The 21511-nt window shown below is 43.3% G+C and overlaps 1 protein-coding gene across 1 annotated transcript in view; it reads right to left on the bottom strand.

Moving 5' to 3' along the window:
- Positions 1–7300: 7300 nt before the first annotated feature.
- Positions 7301–21511, bottom strand: part of LOC127378104 (membrane-associated guanylate kinase, WW and PDZ domain-containing protein 1-like) — a 54996-nt gene continuing 40785 nt past the window's right edge. The window contains 7 exon segments of the mRNA XM_051426676.1: positions 7301–10132; positions 11755–12404; positions 14941–15079; positions 17457–17491; positions 17494–17602; positions 17743–17816; positions 17916–18107. Coding sequence (XP_051282636.1) covers positions 10127–10132; positions 11755–12404; positions 14941–15079; positions 17457–17491; positions 17494–17602; positions 17743–17816; positions 17916–18107 — 1205 coding nt within the window. The 3' untranslated portion in view covers positions 7301–10126.

Here is a 21511-nt window from a genome sequence, read left to right as displayed (position 1 = left end):
GGCCAACAGCCACCACCCTCTGCACGACACCTTCACCAGCAGAGGAGTGTGTTCAGTGGCAGACTTCTGTCCCAGCAGCTCCACCAACAGACTCAAAAACTCTTTTGTCCCCCATCAGACTGTACATCAGCTCTCAGTAAAGGCGGGGAGGACAACAGATAATAGACAGTTTCTACCTGTATTTGCACTGTTTTACTTCTATTTGCACCGTTTCCTGTAGCAACAGTTAATTTTATATATATATATACACACACACACACACACACATATATATATACACACACTTTATATTTTATCTTTTATTTTTAATTATTTTTCTTTAATGTATGTTTTGTATGCTACTGGATACTTGAATTTCCCTCGGGATAAATAAATAAATAATAAAATAACAAACCCTCTGTAATCTGTCCTGTGTTCGGTGCTGCGGTGCTGCCTTTACCTGAGTTACCCAATGAAGTGCCCACTGTTTATTTCTCTTGTCTTTTGATGCTATTAATTTATTGTATGTTCCATCTACCTGCCCAGGGACTGTGGGTGGAAAATAGCAATTTGCTAAAACCCGGTGGAATGCATCTCTCCTGGTTATATACAGGTTAATGTTTGATTGTGCACCGGCCCCGTTCAAATAAAAGAAATAATAATGATAATGCTGCAGCTGCCATAAATGAGATTTATGTCTAGGAATAATAATTCCTTCTAACTGTTGAGGAGGTGAAGAGATGAAACAGTGGGAACAAAAGACAGCAAAGACAGAGACAGAGGAGGAGCCACACCTACCTCAGATAGAGGTGACTGTACACAGTGTTAACACAGCATCACTGCTAGCTACAGAGGACGAGTGTAGTGCTACAGTCGCGGGTTCTCTCAGTAAACAAGCTCTCACGCTAGGAAGTTGGTACACACCACTTTTATTGTAGTCTCCCAGTTACCAATACCAAGCTATTAAACTACTCGGTCTCTGGCACTACTCAGTGGCACTCCCAGTAGCATCTCTCTCCCAGGTCCAGCACACTTCTGCAAAGATAAAGGTAGAGTGATTAGGTAATGATCAGCAGGTGAGGTAATCGACTCACCTGGTGCCGCTCTCCCAAGCCTTCCCCACACCTCTCTCTCCTGCAGCTGAGTGCAAACCACACTCACCTCCACAGTATTAAAATGGGTCGCAGTCAGAAATACAGATTTACTCATAAAGTAAATGTAGTCAGGAAGAAGACTGTAGTTACTGCACGGCCTTTATATCTGTTTATGGAATACAAAGACACAGTTGAATAATAATGGTTATATTCTGTATTTTCAGCCTGAAATATCTTCTTCCACACAACTCCTTAAAAACACATGAGTGAGCCACACTGTTGCTTCATCACCACAAACACACACTGTAGTTTATTTATACTCTGCTGCCACAGACAATGTGTGGATTCATCCGCTGCTGAAAATAGTCCCTAACACATATCAGATGTCAGTTTATGAACATTTAGTGGATCATTGGTGTAAATTAGGAACAACAGGGGACCTAACATTGACCCCTGAGGTATACCAGGTTCAACACATTGTTGGTTTGAACCTGAACTTGACATTTGATGACAAGAATAAAAATATTTTACAGTGATCCTTTTAAAACACACTCAGTGAAAGTTGAACTTGACTCTGGACAGCAGCCATTTTACTCCCAGCATCCTCTCTGACTCCAGCCTCACTATCCACAGTCAGCAGTCTAACACCTCAGTTCGATTTTCAGGCCAGAATTTAACAGATTAGATTCTGATTCATCAGAATAATGTAAACTGTTAAATGAGAAGTTTTGGTTTCAAAGATGAAATCTGATATTTGTTGCTGCGCTTTTATAAAAAGCTGCCAGACACTGAGAATAATAATAATTATAATATATAAAAATGTATAATAACAGTCTGAGTCTCTAATGTTAGGACGAGGTCACATTATCTATCAATCAAGCCCGACGAAATTAATCAATTATCTAAATTACAAACATGTCTTAAGGACATAAAATCCTGGATGAGCTGCAATTTTCTGATGTTAAACTCAGAAAAAAAACGAAATTCTTGTTCTTGTTCCCAAAAACCTCCGAGACTCACTGTCTAAAGATATAGTCACTCTAGATGGCATTAACTTGGCCTCTAGCACTACTGTCAGGAATCTTGGAGTTATCTTTGATCAGGATTTGTCTTTTAACTCCCACATAAAGCAGACCTCTAGGACTGCCTTCTTTCATTTACGTAATATTACAAAAATTAGACACATCCTATCACAGACAGATGCAGAAAAACTAATCCATGCATTTGTTACTTCAAGGCTGGATTACTGCAACTCTTTATTATCAGGTTGCCCCAATAAGTCCATTAAAACGCTCCAATTAATTCAGAACGCTGCAGCACGAGTACTGACAGGAACTAGAAAAAGAGATCACATCTCTCCTGTACTAGCTTCTCTGCACTGGCTCCCTGTAAAATGTAGAATAGAATTTAAAATCCTCCTCCTCACCTATAAAGCTCTTCATGGTCAGGCCCCTTCATATCTTAAAGAGCTCATAGTACCCTATTACCCCACTAGAACACTATGTTCTCTGAATGCTGGGCTACTTGTGGTTCCTATAGTCTCTAAAAGTAGAACAGGAGCCAGAGCCTTCAGTTACCAAGCTCCTCTCCTGTGGAACCAGCTTCCAGTTGTGGTTCGGGAGGCAGACACCCTCACCACATTCAAGAGTAGGCTTAAGACATTCCTCTTTGATAAAGCTTATAGTTAGGGCTGGATCAGGTGAGTCCTGAACCATCCCTTAGTTATGCTGCTATAGGCCTAGACTATCGGGGGATTTCCCATGGTGCACTGAGCTCCTCTCTTCCTCTCTCTTTCTGCACTCATTCATGTCCCATTAATGCATGTTACTAACTTCACTTCTTCCCCGGAGTTCTTGTGCTTTCTCGTCTCGCAGGTTCTCATGGATCCTGGTGGAGTCTCCTGCCATGGTCCTGCTAGATTGCCATTGCTAATATTTGTTTTTTTTGTTTTTTTAATATAATTTTTGGTAATATAAGTAATATTATAGCTATGGTTACTGTTGTTGCTGTTGTCACCTGCTCATTGTCCCCCATGTTCTGTCTGTCTCGTCATCATCTTCTTTTGTTCATCTCTCATCTGTCACTACTTTTCCTTTTCTTACCTCTCTCTCTCTCTCTCTCTCTCTCTCTCTCACCCCAACTGGTCGAGACAGACGACCACCCACCTAGAGCCGGAGGATCTGTCCTAGGTTTCTGCCTTTTAACAGGCAGTTTTTCCTTGCCCTTGTCTCCAAGTGCTTGCTCATGGTGGTACTGTTGGGTCTCTGTAATTAATGTTATAAAGAGTTCGGTCTAGACCTGCTCTATTTGAAAAGTGTCCTGAGATAACTTCTGTTATGAATTGGCGCTATACAAATAAATAACACACACACACACACACACACTCACACTCACACACACACACACACACAGTAACACACACACAGACACACACACACACACACACACACACACACACACACACACACACACACACACACACACACACACACACACACACACACACACACACACACACACACACACACACACACACACACACACACACACACACACACACACACACACACACACACACACACACACACACACACACACACACACACACACACACACACACACACACACTCACACACACACACACACACACACACACTCACACACACACACACACACACACACACACACACACACACACACACACACACACACACACACACACACACACACACACACACACACACACACACACACACACATATTTTAGCATGATCAGTTGTGAAGTTACTCCCTCACTTTGGGGTTCAGGGTGTTGACAGGATATTTGTTGTTGTTGCTAGGGTACCAGGTGGTTGCCATGGTGATTGTGGGTGGTCATTAGGGAGTAGCTGGTAGGGAATAGGGTGTGAAATCATAAATGTCAACATTCAGCCAAAATGCTAACAAAGAGTTCGATCCCCGACCTGTCGACTGGAGGTTCGACTGCCTTCCTGCCACCTGCTGGTCGCCCCGCCCTGCCTCACCTGTCTGCCCTGCCCGCTGGAGGAGGAGGAGGAGGAGGAGGATGAAGTGACCCTACTCTCCTCTAACCTCTGAGGTTTGAAATGAGTCAGTTTAGTTTCTAAGAAGTAAAGAAACATTCCTGGTTTTATTTTGAAATTTAAACTTGCTTCTGTCTCGAGGGGAAATGAAACAAACATCTAAAAATACCAACAGTCCATAAAATCACAAACAGAGAGTTGAATAAAATCATTTATTGATATCTGATAATAACTCTGAATTCATGGATCATCTCAGTGTAATCGTGTGTGTCATTTATCACTTTGTAACTTCCTGTCGTCGGCGTCCACGAAGCAAACATCAGAAACTGTTTACAAAGCTGTACACGTGTGACATCATCAGGTTTACAGATCAGCTGATCCGTGATGTCACCGACAGGCGACAGGAGCTACACAATAGCTGTATCTGCTCGTCTCCAGGAGCGTTGTCACGGCAACCGAACCCTCCATAACAAACCCCTTTGTGTTCGTATAAACGTCTGTTTGTTCTCAGCGTGGCCTCCGGAGGGCGCCACGCTGAAGCCTTTTAATGAATGTGTCACTTTTAAACTGAAGTTCAAATGTTGATAGAAATGTTTCAATATTACAACAAAAATTAGATTTTTAAGTTTAAATCTTGACTTTGGGGAGATTCATTTAATTCAGTTCATAGTTTGACCACCAGGGGCGCAATACTGCAGACTGTACCTCCCTAAATATCATAAACAATATTTATAAAACTTAAAATCTCAAAATTATTAATATCATAACTTCTGCTGTTGATGAATTTTATTGTTTGATTTCTGACAAAGAAAAAAACAATTCAGTTAAATCTGAATTTTCTGCGTCAAACTAAAATATATTTTATTTACGTAACTGTTCAAATTACCTGTTTATACTGTAAGTTCATCAAATATGAAACCTGATTTTTTCATGATTTCACATGTGAAATATCAGAAAATGAGTTTTCGTCCTTTTAAGTGAAACTACAACAAATTAAAATGTAATTTTAAAACTGAACAAAAGTGTTTTTTCATAGAGTCCTATTTGATAATAAAAGCTGGAATTTAATTTGGACATTTAAACTACGACCAATAATTTAATAACCAGAATCCAGATTTTAATTTATATCAATAGTCAGATTTGTGATAATGTTTTTATCTTGAATTGACATAAAATCCCAGTTTATAAGTTAAACAGTTAAATAAAGCTGAAGAACGATGTAAAAATGGATTCATTAATATATAAACTGGCTTCAGTCTGGAGAAGAAAAGAAACGTTCCTGCTTTTATTTTGACATCTGTAGCCGAGGAGAGATCAATAACTCTATTTCTATATTTATATCTATATTTACCATTGAAGGTTTTCCCTTTGAATTATTTACAGTTAATTGGATTTAATTTCATTGTGACCTGAGTATCCTAGCATAACTTCCTGTTGTTGAGAATAGTTTGGTATCATTTATTAATTAAAAACGTAATAATGTGGCTTCAGTTTAATCAGTGAGTTCTTTAATTGACCCGTATTAAGCTCCACCCCTTTTGGAACCTCCGTCAACTTCCTGCTTTCCAATACGTAGATGCTACGTGCTAGGCTAATCTGTGTTAATACAAACAAGCTATCGAGCTAATGAGCTAGTGACGTAGCATAAAGAATAAACTACTGGTTAACTTGTTAGCTCATTAGCTACTAAACAAGCGTTTAGCTACAGAACAAAACACTGGCTAACTAGCTAGCTAACATTTGATGTAGATTAGTTAGCTTGTGTTTAGCTAACATTAAGCTAACATTAACTTAAGATGGGACTTTATTTACAGTGCATACGGAAAGTATTCACAGCGCTTCACTTTTTCCACATTTTGTTGTGTTACAGCCTTACACAATATCCCATAATGAGCTCAGGGTCATTGTTTCCACTCCCCCCCCAGATGTCCTGCAGATTAATCCGAGTCCACCTGTGGTAAACACACACCTCATAAAGCCCACAGTAACAGTGTTAACAGGCCCGGTGGCCAGTTGGTAGAGCGGCGCCCAAATACAGAGCAGCTGCAGCGGGCCGGGTTCGAATCTGACCCAGCCCTTTGCTGGGTGTCATCCCCTCTCTCTCTACCAGCCGTCACCGTCAAATAAAGCCAATAAAAGGCCCAAAAAATTACTTAAAAGAAAAAAAAAACCCAAGCATGAAGTCGAAGGAATCGTCTGTAGACCTCCGGGACAGGATTGTCTCGAGGCACAGATCTGGGGACGGGTACAGAAACATTTCTGCTGCTTTAAAGGTCCCAATGAGAAATAGAAGAAGTTTGGAACCACCAGGACTCTTCCTAGAGCTGGCCGTCCCTCTAACTGAGTGATCGGGGAGAAGGGCTTTAGTTAGGGAGGTGACCAATAACCCCATGGTCACCCTGACAGAGCTCCAGGGTTCCTCTGTGGAGAGAGGAGAACCTTCCAGAAGGACGACCATCGCTGCAGAACTCCACCAATCAGGCCTGTACGGTAGAGCGGCCAGATGGAAAACACTCCTTAGTAAAAGGCACCTGAAAGACTCTCAGACCATGAGAAACTAAATTCTCTGGTCTGATGAGACAAAGATCGAACTCTTTGGTGTGAATGCCAAGCGTTATGTTTGGAGGACACCAGGCACCGCTCATCACCTGGCCAATACCATCCCTACAGTGAAGCATGGTGGAGGCAGCATCATGCTGTGGGGATGTTTTCCAGCGGCAGGAACTGGGAGATGGTCATGATCGAGGGAAAGATGAATGCAGCAATGTACAGAGACATCCTGGAGGAGAACCTGGAACCCCATTGAACATCTCTGGAGGGATCTGAAAGTGGCTGTGCACCGACGCTCCCCATCCAACCTGATGGAGCTCGAGAGGTTCTGTAAAGAGGAATGGGCCAAACTAGCCAAAGATAGTTGATCCAAGCTTGTGGCTTCATATTCCAAAAGACTTGAGGCTGTAAATGCTGCCAAAGGTGCCACAACAAAGTATTGAGCAGAGGCTGTGAATACTTATGGACATATTATATTTTCATTCTTTATTTCTAATAAATTTGCAAACATTTTAAAAAAACCTTTTTTCATGTTGTCTGTGTGTGTGTGTGTGTGTGTGTGTGTGTGTGTGTGTGTGTGTGTGTGTGTGTGTGTGTCTGTGTGTGTGTCTGTGTGTGTGTGTGTGTGTGTGTGTGTGTGTGTGTGTGTGTGTGTGTGTGTGTGTGTGTGTGTGTGTGTGTCTCTGTGTGTGTGTGTGTGTGTGTGTGTGTGTGTGTGTCTGTGTCTGTGTGTGTCTCTGTGTGTGTGTGTGTGTGTGTGTGTGTGTGTCTCTGTGTGTGTGTGTGTGTGTGTGTGTGATATATTTGTCTCTTTGATATTTGAACCAATAAAAGTCTTTCCAACATAGATTAGCCTAGCATGTAGCATCAACTGTGATTGGATCTCAGAGCAAAAAGGGGCGGGCCTTATGACGGGTCAGTTGTAAGGTCGAATAGTTCCAAACTTTGGGAAATAGTTTCATCTTCTTTCTTTCAGAGTCTCATGTCTGTGTAAAGAACTGGATTCAGGACATGGTTAGCCTAGCTTAGCATAAGTAGGGGTAAACAACTAGCGCAAGAAAGCCTGCTTTGAGCTAATGTTTCTCAGTTTAGCTTTAGGTGTTGGTAGGGGTATTTTTAAACTTTGGACAGAGCCAGGCAACCTGTTTCCAGTCTTTATGCTAAGCTAAGCTAACCCTGTCCAGCTGGTAACACACAGAAATGAAACGATTTCACTTGTAAAAGTGAATAAATGTTTGTTTTTAACGTTTGTTTGTTAAATGACACTGCCGGCGAGTTAGCGAGCTAACAGTTAGCTCAGGGGCATTCAACTCTTCTTTATTAAACCAACAGTCAGTTCGATGTGCTCCTCCTTCAAACTCCTCCTTCAAACTCCTCCTTCAAACTCCTCCTGCTGTCTGGGAGCACATCTGATGAGAAACCGTTGGATCCTGTTCAGACCTCAGTCGTCTTTGGACCAGAACCTGAATATTCAGACCCGTCATTAGAATCAGAGTCCAGGCTCCAGTGAGCCTCCAATCGGCTGCTGATCAGAACCGATCAGAGAAATCAATCACCGGCAACCAGTCTAAGAAAATGCATAGAAGACAAAGATCCAAATGCCCACAGAAAGAGCTGGCTGAGGGGGCGGGGCTAAAGGGTAGCGCAAGGGTGTGTGGGAGTTGTAGTGTGAGTGCAGACAGACAGACAGACAGACAGACAGGAAAATGAGGTTAAAAAAGAAGGATGTGGAGATAGGTGAGACATGTCTCACTCTGATTTAACAGCAGCGTTACAGAGTGAAGCTTCTTTTATCTCATAAACAATCTTTGGTTAACCAACTTCCTCCTTTCCTGTACTTAGATATGCTATATGCTATGTGCTAAGCTAATCTATGTTGTTTTAATGGTTCAAAGATAAATACAGTCATATCTTAAGTTAGCTAAAGTTAGCAAAACTCTAGCTAACTAGCTAACTTGCATACATTAATCAGAGCTAACTTGTAACATCTGAAAACTAATGTTTGCAAAAAAGTGGCTAATTTACATCAATTGTTCGTTAGCTAGAGTTCTGCTAACTTTAGCTAACTTAAGATATGACTGTATTTATCTTTGATCCATTAAAACAACATAGATTAGCTTAGCACATAGCATATCTATCTAAGTACAGGAGAAGAGGAAGTTGACCGAGGGTCTTAGGAAGGGTTAATTAACATTAATTAGTTTCAGTAATGTCTGATCGGTCTGATATTGATCTTTAGAATCAGCTCCAGCAGAAAATGCTGCAGATGTAAAAAATGTCAAAAACAGCAACTGACCAACAATTAATCAATTAGCTGATCAATTAATTTGTAACTCTTTTGATAACTGAGAAATAATTGTAGTTATTAGTTACAACCAGCGTCTCAGCTGTGGAAATCCGATCAATGTATTTACTGAATCTCTTTGGATTTCAGAATAAAACCAGCTGTTGGACTTCGGGCTGTGGGAAATGTTAACGGGACGCGGCGGTGTACGGAAGGACTTGGCGCTGTTTGATGAGGTGTGACAGGAAGTGGCGGGTCGGTTGTGTAGTGGCGGGGTCCGCCGGCAGCCTCGGCGTCAGTTTGCAGGACGAAGGCTGAAATCAAACGAGGCACTTGTTATGATCCAGAGCTGCGGGTCGTCGGCCGCGTCGGCCGCAGAGTTCTGCTCCGCCGTGGCTGTTGCTATAGGAACAGGCCGGCCGGGTTGCCGTGGCGATGTTATTGACAGTCAACAGGACCACAGCTGGACCTGAATGTGTGTGTGTGTGTGTGTGTGTGTGTGTGTATGGCTGTTACATCATCAGGGCAAAGGGTTTTTTTCCTCTTTTTTACAAGCAAGCAGGCAAATCAGATCATCTCTATTTACTCTCTAATAATAATAATAACAATAACAATAAGAACAATAATGTCATTGAGCCTTTACAGGTTATAAAAATAAAAAATCATTCCAGTGATATTCACATGCTCAGAGTACAGAATCACAGACGCCAGGACGCGTCTCGGAGGCGACGAAGGTTCTCCTGTTGTTTGCATACGAGTTTAAAGTTAGAAAGATGAAGATGAAGATGAAGATGACCTGCATCAGTCCCACATCAGTGATCCTGATTACTGGTACCATGAAGCTGGTTCCAAACAGCCAATCACGTATCAATAATCTGTAACAACAAATACAAATATTTGGTTCTGAGTTTGGTAACGACTCACAGGGCTAGCTGGCGAGCTAACTGCTAACTCGCTAGCTTCTCTGTTTACGTCACGTTTTGTTCTTCGTTGTGAAAAAGTTATTAAAGAGAAAAAATGAAGCAGTCTCGTTAACTTAGCTTTGTTGCTACAATGTGTCCACAGTGTATTAACAGCTGGATGCTAACTGTGTGTAACGCAGTTTATACTGTTTCCTTGCGGGAGTCATCCCAAAAGGGATCTGTTTTGGACTCTCCGACTCTCCGTACACTGGAAGCTCAGCTCTGTGGGTAAAAAACAAAAATCTAGGTTCATATTCTTAAATGAAAGTCAAACATTTGCTAGAAGAATAATAATGTTTTTGGGACTGGGAGTCACAGTTGGATTTACAGGGTTGTTTATATTTAATAGTTATTAACATTTACACAAATGTTACAAGGTGTTACATTCAGAATATTACCCATCTCCCCCAGCTCTGTAATTATTATTTAACCTACAGTCAGAGCCTGACAGGGGCCGCAGTACCCTCCCTTCACATTGCGTACTGCTGCCACCTCCTGGTGAGTCTAGGTACACACCTGGGTAACGCATTCTGCCAAGACCCGCCCATCTCTGCCTCTGATTGGCTCGTGTTGGTTGGTTTAGGCATAAGGAGAGAGGGCGGGCGCTAACTTAAAGCTGAAAATGGATCAAAGAGAGATTAGAAATGAAACCTGTGTTTGTTTTGTAAAGGTTCTGGGACCATTGATGTGTTTATAGGCTATAAATATAGTGTACAGGGCCCTTTTTAAACTCATATTATTACATCACACCCATTAATAATCTCTGTATTTATTTAATCGTTTTAATAAAATGTGACAGTGATTATTATTATTAATCATCTTCATAAAAGAAATTTAATGAAATAATTCAAATAATATGAAGCTATAATCATTTATTAGTCTGTGAAACTATAATGTATAATCTTGTTTTAAACTCAGTGTGGTTGTTTTATCTGATACAATTATCATGAAAGTATGGAAGAGCATTAGGGCCAAAACCATTTTTAAAAAAATATTTATTGGTTTATTTTAAATCTTAAAAAAACGGTTTTGGCCCTAATGCTCTTCCAATTCCAAAAAACCATTGATGTGTTTTTTTTCTCAGAAATATTTTTAATGTGGCACTAATCTTCTTCCGTATGAGAGAGATCTCACTGACCTATAAAACATCTATTGCTCTTTATTACTTTTGTCCCTGTCAGGATCCTGTAGGATGAATCTGATTGGTCAGTAGTCGGGCTGTTGACCTGAAAGTTAGCATCGGTTACCATGGCGATCTATCACAGTTACCATGGCGATCTACCCCGGCTAACACCAGCGTCATGATACCAGACAGTCTGAGTCGAGAGGATCACACTGATGTGGTCTTTTTGTGATTCAGGTCTCAGGATGCACTGAGGGATGATGGGTAAAATAAAAATAAACGAGTTAATCAGGCGGCTCTGTGTGCAGCTGTTGTGTCATTGACCAATCAGAGGCCTCAAAACCCGCCCACCAGCCAATCAAAAAAAAGTCCTTGTCTGCTTGCTTCTCATCCTCCAATCAGAAACAGAGCTGTCTGCTGTCATCCAATAAGAAGCAGGAAGAGGGGGGGCCTTCTCTAAGGCAGGCCAATCAAAAAAAGCCCTTATAGGTAGCCAGTAAAAAAAAGAGAATGTTTTGCTGTGAGCCAATCAAAGAGAGAGCCCGCCCGCTCGTCTCCGCCCACCGAGCCGACTGCCAATCAGAACCTGCGTCAGTTTCTGCGGGCTCGGCTTCAGCCAGGGCCCCGGCACGTTCTCCTGTTGCCACGGCAACTCGGCTCTCCTCCAATCAGAGTCCTCCCTCCACCCTGCTGTGGCGATGCTGGCTGCTGATAGGCTTACCTCGGAGTAGCTGGCTGCTGATTCGCTGTCAGACAGACGCCGGCGGTCGGCGGCGGCGGCGGCGTCCATCGGCATGAGGAAGGAGAACAATGCCCTCTGATGTGTAGCTGGGCTCCCAGAATGCTTTGCATGGCTGGTGGTGCTGTCGTCTCTCTCCTCTTCTGTCACCCTCCTCCTACCCTTCGTCTCACTCCTCCTCCTCTCCCCCGCTCTCCCTCCGGACTCCTCCACCTCCACCCTCTCCACCGACAGAGACGTGTCCCAGGATCGAGCACCGGTCCTGGGTAAGCTCCTGCTCCTCCTCCCCTGCTCCCTCTGGTTGCCCCGCTTCTCCTTCGGCCTGACAGTCTGACTTTTTCTCCTCCTCTCCTCCACCTCATCCTTCCTCCTCTCCTCCTTCCTTGCCTCCTCCTCCACTATGTCCAGGTCCAGATCAGGAGGCCCTAACCCTCCTCCTCCACCTCCTGTTCTTCGTTTGGTTTCTCCCTCTCTCCTGGTCCTCCTCCTCTCTCCTCCTCCTTCTCCTCCTCCTGTACCATCTCCTCCTCCCCTCGGCTGGCTGAGGGAGGCGGTTGTCATGGTTACTGGTTTCACATCCTGCTCCTCTGTGTGTGAAGAGGAGGAGGGGGAGAGGGCTCCTTCCTCAGGGCCTGACAGACAGACAGAAAGAGACAGACAGACAGAGAGTGAGACAGGCAGAGAGTGAGACAGTGAGCTGCAGATCTGTATAAGGTGGTTTAAATGATCTCCACTGCATATTGATTAATAATCTAATAATGTTACAGATAATAATTAGCAGCTAGTTTTACTTTTGATTCTTAAAGTATATTCTGATTAAAATACTGAAGTAAAACTTTTATCTTCTGTTGACTCATAAAGCCATAAAACATGTTAATAACACTACTGACATGTTATCATATAAATGTTATTATGAGATAATAATAAAATGTTAATAACCTGTAAGTTAATGAAGTTCAGTTATCAGATAATAACTTGTTACTCCGTGTTTATGAATAATGTAATTTTGTATTATTAACATAACAAATAACAATTTGTTATAAGAGTTTATGACTATAAAATCTTAATACAATGATAACACTGTATTAACAACATGTTTATAACAGTTTTAACATAAGAAAGTTAGAATATAATAACATTAAGTTAATTTAAGTTAATAACATTTATTGTATATATGTTTCTGACATGTTTATAACAATGTATTAACATGTTATAATGATATGTTATTAACATGTTGATTGATGATATACTGACATGATATCAAACTGAACTATAATATATACATTTTCATATTGTGTTAGTAACACATACTTACCAACTTAATGACAATATATTAATAACATGTAATCTATATTTGAACATGTTAATCATACGCTCATACCGTATTATTGATACCTACCATACATATGAACACATCTACACTATAATCAACATGATGTAAAACATTTATAACATGTAAGAGCTTGTTATAAATGTTAGGACGTGATTTATGTAACGACTGCAGCTGGTTGATGGACACGTGAAGATGGAGGATGACAGTCGCTGGAAGTGAAAGTAAAGAAGGAAACGAGTTCAGAGAGTCACCAACCGCGAGTTTTCAGTGCGTCCAATCACGTAGAAGCAGGGTTCCCCCTGTTTAGAGTTGGTCATACAGAGAGACAAGCTGGACAACTCCACTGAGGAAGAGGAAGAGGACGAAGAGCAGAGCATCAAGTACAGGAGGAAGCGAGAAGAGAAAATACAAAGTCAAACAGGAAGAAGGCTGAAATCAAGAGAATCCCAGAGCTGTGATTGGACGATTTCAGAGACGAGTCACTCAAGTATTTTGACTCAATTTTGCCCCGCCCCTTTTGGCTCTGTGCTCCAATCACAGTTGAGCCTCAGAACCTCGGTCAGCTTTCAGCTGTAACTAGCTAGCTAACAATTGATGTAGATTAGTTAGCTTGCATTAAGCCAGTGGTTCTCAACCGGTAACCCCCCCCTCATATCAGAGGTCTGGTGCCAATTCCCAATTATAGCAATAGCCTAGTAATGATAATAGGCCTACTACTACTCATAATAATAGTAATAACAATAATAATAGGAGGAGGAGGAGGAGGAGGAGGAGGAGGAGGAGGGGCCCCAACTGCAATGAACCAGCTTTGGGGGGGCCCAGCTTGCAAAAGGTTGAGAACCATTAAGCTAACATTAGCTAACTTAAGATGTGACTATATAAGTCTCTTTTATCTTTGAACCAATAAAATGTGGTTGTCTTTCCAACGTAGATTAGCCTAGCATAGCATATCTTAGTACAGGAAAGGAGGAAGTTGACCGAGGCTTGCTCAACTGTGATTGGAACACGAAGCAAAAGGGGGTCGGAGCTTAGGAATGATCTTTTATTGTTGCACATGATAGTTTACAAATGATTATTTATTAATTATTATTGTGCAAAAGATTGAAAAACAATCTCCATAATGACGCAGTGATATTGTTACTTTTACAGAGGTAAACACTGTGGTGGTATCACACTGTATCACACTGTATCACACTGTATCACACTGTAGTACTACAGTGTGATACAGTGTGATACAGTGTGACACAGTGTGACACAGTGTGACACAGTGTGATACAGTGTGACACAGTGTGACACAGTGTGATACAGTGTGACACATGTGATACAGTGTACAAGTGTATACAGGTATACAGTGTGACACAGTGTGATACAGTGTGACACAGTGTGATACAGTGTGACACAGTGTGATACAGTGTACTACAGTGTGATACAGTGTGATACAGTGTGACACAGTGTGATACAGTGTGATACAGTGTGACACAGTGTGACACAGTGTGATACAGTGTGACACAGTGTGATACAGTGTGACACAGTGTGATACAGTGTGATACAGTGTGACACAGTGTGATACAGTGTGACACAGTGTGATACAGTGTGATACAGTGTGATACAGTGTGATACAGTGTGATACAGTGTGATACAGTGTGATACAGTGTGACACAGTGTGATACAGTGTGACACAGTGTGACACAGTGTGATACAGTGTGATAAGTGTGATACAGTGTGATACAGTGAACAGTGTGACACAGTGTGACACAGTGTGATACAGTGTGATACAGTGTGATACCACTACAGCACTACTGCAGTGTCTGTACGGTAACAGTACGACGTCTCACCGTAGTCGGGTACGTATCCGTTTCCTTTCTTGAGGACGAGGTGGATTCGATGTCCTCCTCTCCTGATCTGCTCCACAGCCTGACTGTGAGTCATCCCTGATGTACTGTCCCCGTTGATCTCCACCAGCTGGTCCGACACCTGAGAGAGCAGGTAACCCTTTATCCACCATCACACACACACACACACACACACACACACACACCTGAGAGAGCAGGTAACCCTTTATCCACCATCACACACACACACACACACACACACCACCTTTCACTACACACACACACACACACACCTGAGAGAGCAGGTAACCCTTTATCCACCATCACACACACACACACACACACACACACACACACACACACACACACACACACACACACCTGAGAGAGCAGGTAACCCTTTATCCACTATCACACACACACACACACACACACACACACACACACACACAACACGAGAGACAGGTAACCCTTTATCCACTATCACACACACACACACACACACACACACACACACACACACACACACACACACACCTGAGAGAGCAGGTAACCCTTTATCCATCATCACTAGGGCTGGGTATCGGTACCCGGTACCAAGTAGTATCGAAACTGTGCCTGTCAAACGATACCTGCAATCGGTTCTTTTTGTACCCAGATCAAGAAAAAAATGACTGTTTCTATGGTTTTGCTTTGTATGGCGGTAAAGCGTGCGCACTTAGTCTGTGGCGGATTTGGCTGGTCATCATTCGAGTCTAAATAAGTAATTTGGTGGCCTATCAACACGTGGCTCATTTTAATATTCAAATGAGCCATGTGTTGAATCGCCACAACACCTCAGCGACAGAGAACGTTGGTTGTTGGACTGAAATTCTGAAAATGCTCATACTCATATGTAGGCCTATAGGAAAAGCCTAGGCAAAGCCTATACGTCTGAAACAGAAGGTGCTGTATTTTTTTACCCTTTATCTATCCAGATAAAAACACTAAGAAGCACTTAAAAAAAAAATCCTCTGTGCCGCGAGGTGGTTTCGATTATCTATCTGTTCTATCATATCACTGTGTGGGGAATTGGCAAATTGGCGCCCCCTACAGCTGCAAGCGCCCCTGCTGGCTAAGAAGGTGCTGTGCACAGAAGCTGTGTGAGAAGGGGAAGGGGGAGGTTAGGGTTAGGGTGGTATTTCAGACTGGACGTGCTGCGATGATAGCTCAGTTCACAACGACAAAACACACTGATCACTTTGGTCTTGTCAATGGAACCATTTGGCAACTTTTTAAAAGTAAACTTTCCATTCAGAATATTATTGGCATCCATTTCGACGTCTCGCGCTCGCCATCCACTCAAAACGTAACGTCTACTACTCTTAAACAAGTGTGTGCGGCGTGCCTGTTGTTCTGTTTCCGGTCTAGCTAGATCCGGTGTGGCGTTTTAGTTTTTCTAACGTTACTAGTTGTTGCAACAGCACGTGGAAAAAACTACAAAGTGTGCTAGGCCAAAAAGAACATTAATCTCGTGATAAAAAAATTGAAGCCGTTAAAATGTGTTTGTGTTAACGCCGTTAATAACGCGTTTAACTGACAGCACTAAATAAAACATAACAATTGTGTGCTCGAAGGGGGTCTCGTCCAGGGTGTCATTCAAGATAGAACCGCCACTGCGTGTGAACTGTCCTGATCTCATCCTGATCTCCAGACCGTGAACCTTTAGTAAAGACCCCCTGCAGCCTGCGGGGGGCGCTGACAGCTCTTTGCTTTGTCGGTCAGGGAACATTGAAAGCTCAGAGAGCTGTAAGCAGCTGTGATGTTGAATGTTTGATGCTCAGAGCCTCACAGTCAGAAACTCATCAATAAATCAAATCATGTAACATCATAAAGGTTTATGTGTGTGTAAGCAGAGAGTGAACGGGTTGTAGTTTAGCTTTGTTCCTCTGCTGCCTGTGGACTGATCTCTATGTGTCTCTATGTAGGATGAGGGTCAAAGGTTGTGACCTTTATGCTCCCGAGTACCAACAGTGGGCAACACTGAGTCCAACACAGAGTCCAACACAGAGTCCAACACAGAGTCCACAAACAGAGTCCAACAAGAGTCCAACACAGAGTCCAACACAGAGTCCAACACAGAGTCCACAACACAGAGTCTACAACACAGAGTCCAACACAGAGTCCAACACAGAGTCCAACACAGAGTCCACCAAACACAGAGTCCAACAACACAGATCAACACAGAGTCCAACACAGAGTCCAACACAGAATCCAACACAGAGTCCACAACACAGAATCCAACACAGAATCCAACACAGAGTCCACAACACAGAGTCCAACACAGAGTCCAAAGTCAAAGGTAATATTAATGCTAAGCTAGTGGAACATATTGTCTGATTGTGCTGTTAGCTGGATAACGTTAGCTTGATAAATACTGCGCGTGTTAACGATGATGATGGAGCTGCAGATCAGCGCCCCCCGCAGGCTGCAGGGTTCATTGTGTGTGTGTGTGTGTGTGTGTGTGTGTGTGTGTGTACCTGGATCTTGTTGCTGCGTTGGGCCGGCCCCCCTCCATCAGTCCCAGTACATATAGTCCCATGTTGTACTCGCTGCCCCCCCTCAGAGAGAACCCAAAACCTGTAGGACCTCGTTCCAGATCCACACTGTAGAACCTGGACTCGCCCTGAAACAGACAGACAGACAGACAGACAGACAGACAGACACACAGACAGACACACAGACAGACACACAGACAGACAGAAGTATAAGTACACATTCAAGTAGTATTAGTGCTTCTTTAGGACTGTGAGGAGTCAGACTGACCTTTGACCTCCCTCTGGATCCTTTCATCAACCGACTGTCAATATCCAAATCTGCTCCTTCTGACAGGGAGGAGTCTGAGGAGAGGAGGAGAATAAAGTGCACTGAGTAAAGACACTTTTTTTAAATGTTGTGGTAGCGTGTCGTTAGCGTGTTGTTGGCTTGTGCGTCCGTACGGTGTCTCGGCGTGATGCTCAGTCTCAGCGTGTTACCGGCCCTCCTCAGGATCTGGGCCAGGTCCCGGTGCTGCAGACCTCCGACCGGCCGACCCTCCACCGCCTCCAGCTGGTCTCCGGGCTGAATCTGCCCACTGCGATCTGCCGGGCTGCCACGACGCACCGTCACAAACCGGTGGGACATCAGGGAAGCTGCAGACAGGGGGGGGGTCATTGTAACCATGGCAACACCTGGAACAAGATGGTCGACTTTCCTCACTGATTACTGATAATCCTCCCTCTCTCAAACTGTTGTTCCCCGTTATTCACAAAGACACTAAAAGTTAACAGAAGATCAGTTACCAGATGGAGAACGAGAACATACAGAACATACAGAACTACAGAACCACAGAACTACAGAACATACAGCCTCTTTGTGAGTTTGTTTTTATGTTTTTGTGCACAGATACAGATTTAAATCTGACACAGGACTCACTGTTACTTTAAAAAGCATTTTAGAGCCAGTTGAACTTAAACACACACACACACACACACACACACACACACACACTGACACACACACTCACATGCACACACACACTCACACGCACACACACACTCACACGCACACACACATACACACAGGGAGGAGGGAAATTCTCAGAAAGATTTTCTGGCTCAGAAAAATTAATCAGTGAGGACAAAGAGAAGAAGAAAAATAAAAACAAAACAGTTTCTGCTCCCACTGCCTGAAGCTTGAACCCAGAACCCTGAACCCAGAACCCTCAAGTCAAACAACAGCCGAGCAGACAAAAGCAGCTGCAGGGGTGACTTTATGTCTCTGTAAGGTATTTTTTTTTGGCCTTTTCATGCCTTTATTGGACAGTGACAGGAAAGGTGGGTAGAGAGAGAGTGGATGACACGCAGCAAAGGGACGCAGGCTGGATTTGAACCCTGGGCCGCTGCAGCAAATCGGTATATGGGTCCCAAGCTCTACTGACTGAGCTAATCAGGCGCCCCTTTACATCTCTTTTAAAAGCACAGAAATCAATCAGTGGATCAATATTCAGTGAGTGATCAGCAGCGATGGGCCTTTCTTTACAGTTACATCACAGTCAGCTGTGTTCATCACTGCCCGACAGTCAGACAGTCAAACAGTCAGACAGTCAGACAGTCAGACAGTCAGACAGTTAGATACAGTCGGACAAAGTCAGATAAAGTCAGATACAGTCAGACACAGTCAGACGGTCAGATAAAGTCAGACACAGTCAGACGGTCAGATAGAGTCAGACACAGTCAGATACAGTCAGACGGTCAGATAAAGTCAGATACAGTCAGACAGTCAGACAGTTAGATACAGTCGGACAAAGTCAGATAAAGTCAGATACAGTCAGATAAAGTCAGATAAAGTCAGACACAGTCAGACGGTCAGATAGAGTCAGACACAGTCAGATACAGTCAGACGGTCAGATAAAGTCAGATACAGTCAGACAGTCAGACAGTTAGATACAGTCGGACAAAGTCAGATAAAGTCAGATACAGTCAGATAAAGTCAGATGAAGTCAGACACAGTCAGATAAAGTCAGATAAAGTCAGACACAGTCAGATACTGTCAGACAGTCAAACAGTCAGACAGTTAGATACAGTCGGACAAAGTCAGATAAAGTCAGATACAGTCAGACACAGTCAGACGGTCAGATAAAGTCAGATACAGTCAGACGGTCAGATAAAGTCAGATACAGTCAGACACAGTCAGACGGTCAGATAAAGTCAGATACAGTCAGATGGTCAGATAAAGTCAGACACAGTCAGATAAAGTCAGACACAGTCAGATACAGTCAGACGGTCAGATAAAGTCAGATACAGTCAGATAAAGTCAGACATAGTCAGACACAGTCAGACGGTCAGATAAAGTCAGACACAGTCAGACACAGTCAGACGGTCAGATAGAGTCAGACACAGTCAGACACAGTCAGACGGTCAGATAAAGTCAGACACAGTCAGACACAGTCAGACACAGTCAGACGGTCAGATAAAGTCAGACACAGTCAGACAGTCAGATAGAGTCAGACACAGTCAGACGGTCAGATAAAGTCAGACACAGTCAGACACAGTCAGACGGTCAGATAAAGGCAGACACAGTCAGACACAGTCAGACACAGTCAGACGGTCAGATAAAGTCAGACACAGTCAGATAGATTCAGGCACAGTCAGACGATCAGATAAAGTCAGACACAGTCAGACACAGTCAGACGGTCAGATAGAGTCAGACACAGTCAGACACAGTCAGATAGAGTCAGACACAGTCAGACGGTCAGATAAAGTCAGACACAGTCAGACAGTCAGACGGTCAGATAGAGTCAGACACAGTCAGACACAGTCAGATAGAGTCAGACACAGTCAGACGGTCAGATAAAGTCAGACACAGTCAGACACAGTCAGACACAGTCAGACGGTCAGATAGAGTCAGACACAGTCAGACACAGTCAGATAGAGTCAGACACAGTCAGACGGTCAGATAAAGTCAGACACAGTCAGACAGTCAGACGGTCAGATAGAGTCAGACACAGTCAGACACAGTCAGATAGAGTCAGACACAGTCAGACGGTCAGATAAAGTCAGACACAGTCAGACACAGTCAGACACAGTCAGACGGTCAGATAGAGTCAGACACAGTCAGACACAGTCAGATAGAGTCAGACACAGTCAGACGGTCAGATAAAGTCAGACACAGTCAGACAGTCAGACGGTCAGATAGAGTCAGACACAGTCAGACACAGTCAGACACAGTCAGATAGAGTCAGACACAGTCAGACGGTCAGATAAAGTCAGACACAGTCAGACAGTCAGATAAAGTCAGACACAGTCAGACACAGTCAGATAGAGTCAGACACAGTCAGATAGAGTCAGACACAGTCAGACACAGTCAGATACAGTCAGACCGACTCTCTTCACCTCCAGACTGAAACCACCAACAGCAGCACCAGGTTGAGACACAAAACTACAAAGAACCTGTACAGGTTCTTGACTGATGCTTGCACAATGTCTTCACAGATTCCTGGTGAACTGCTTGTGTGGAGGTATTAGCGCTCATCTCTGCCTCAGTAATAAAGTTATAACACTGATGGTGGATTTTTCAGCTCCTTTGGTCCTTTACAGAGTTTGGGTCGGTCAGGAACTGCTGCTGAGACACAATGTGAAACACTGGACTGAACAAATAAAGTGGACTGGACTCAGCAGGACTGTAGTGTAAACAGGATCCACAGAGAATGGACTGAAACAGGAAAAACAACAGCCTTTAAAGTCGCTGTAAAGGACCTTTAAGATATCAAAGAGTCTGTGTGTTTAACTGAACACACAGTGCGAGCTGATAAGCAAAGTGCGGAGTCCGACGTGTTCACAGTCGGGGGAGGAAACATGAAGCTGCAGAGAAATACAAAATGTTCGTGAGGGAAACAGGAGGAGTGACGATACCCAGACAGACAGCAGAGAGGAGGCTCTAAAAATAACCAACATAAAGTCACTGTTCGATAAGCTCAAACACACTGATCAAACCCAACACACACAAGGTGCTAAAGAACAGCTGTCACAGTACACGTCTCCAACCTTAGCTATTG

Source organism: Dicentrarchus labrax, unplaced genomic scaffold (genome assembly GCF_905237075.1).
Source record: "Dicentrarchus labrax unplaced genomic scaffold, dlabrax2021, whole genome shotgun sequence".
Lineage (NCBI taxonomy): Eukaryota > Metazoa > Chordata > Actinopteri > Moronidae > Dicentrarchus > Dicentrarchus labrax.
The sequence above is the reverse complement of the archived record's forward strand: the minus strand, read 5'-3'. Positions and strand labels throughout refer to the sequence as shown.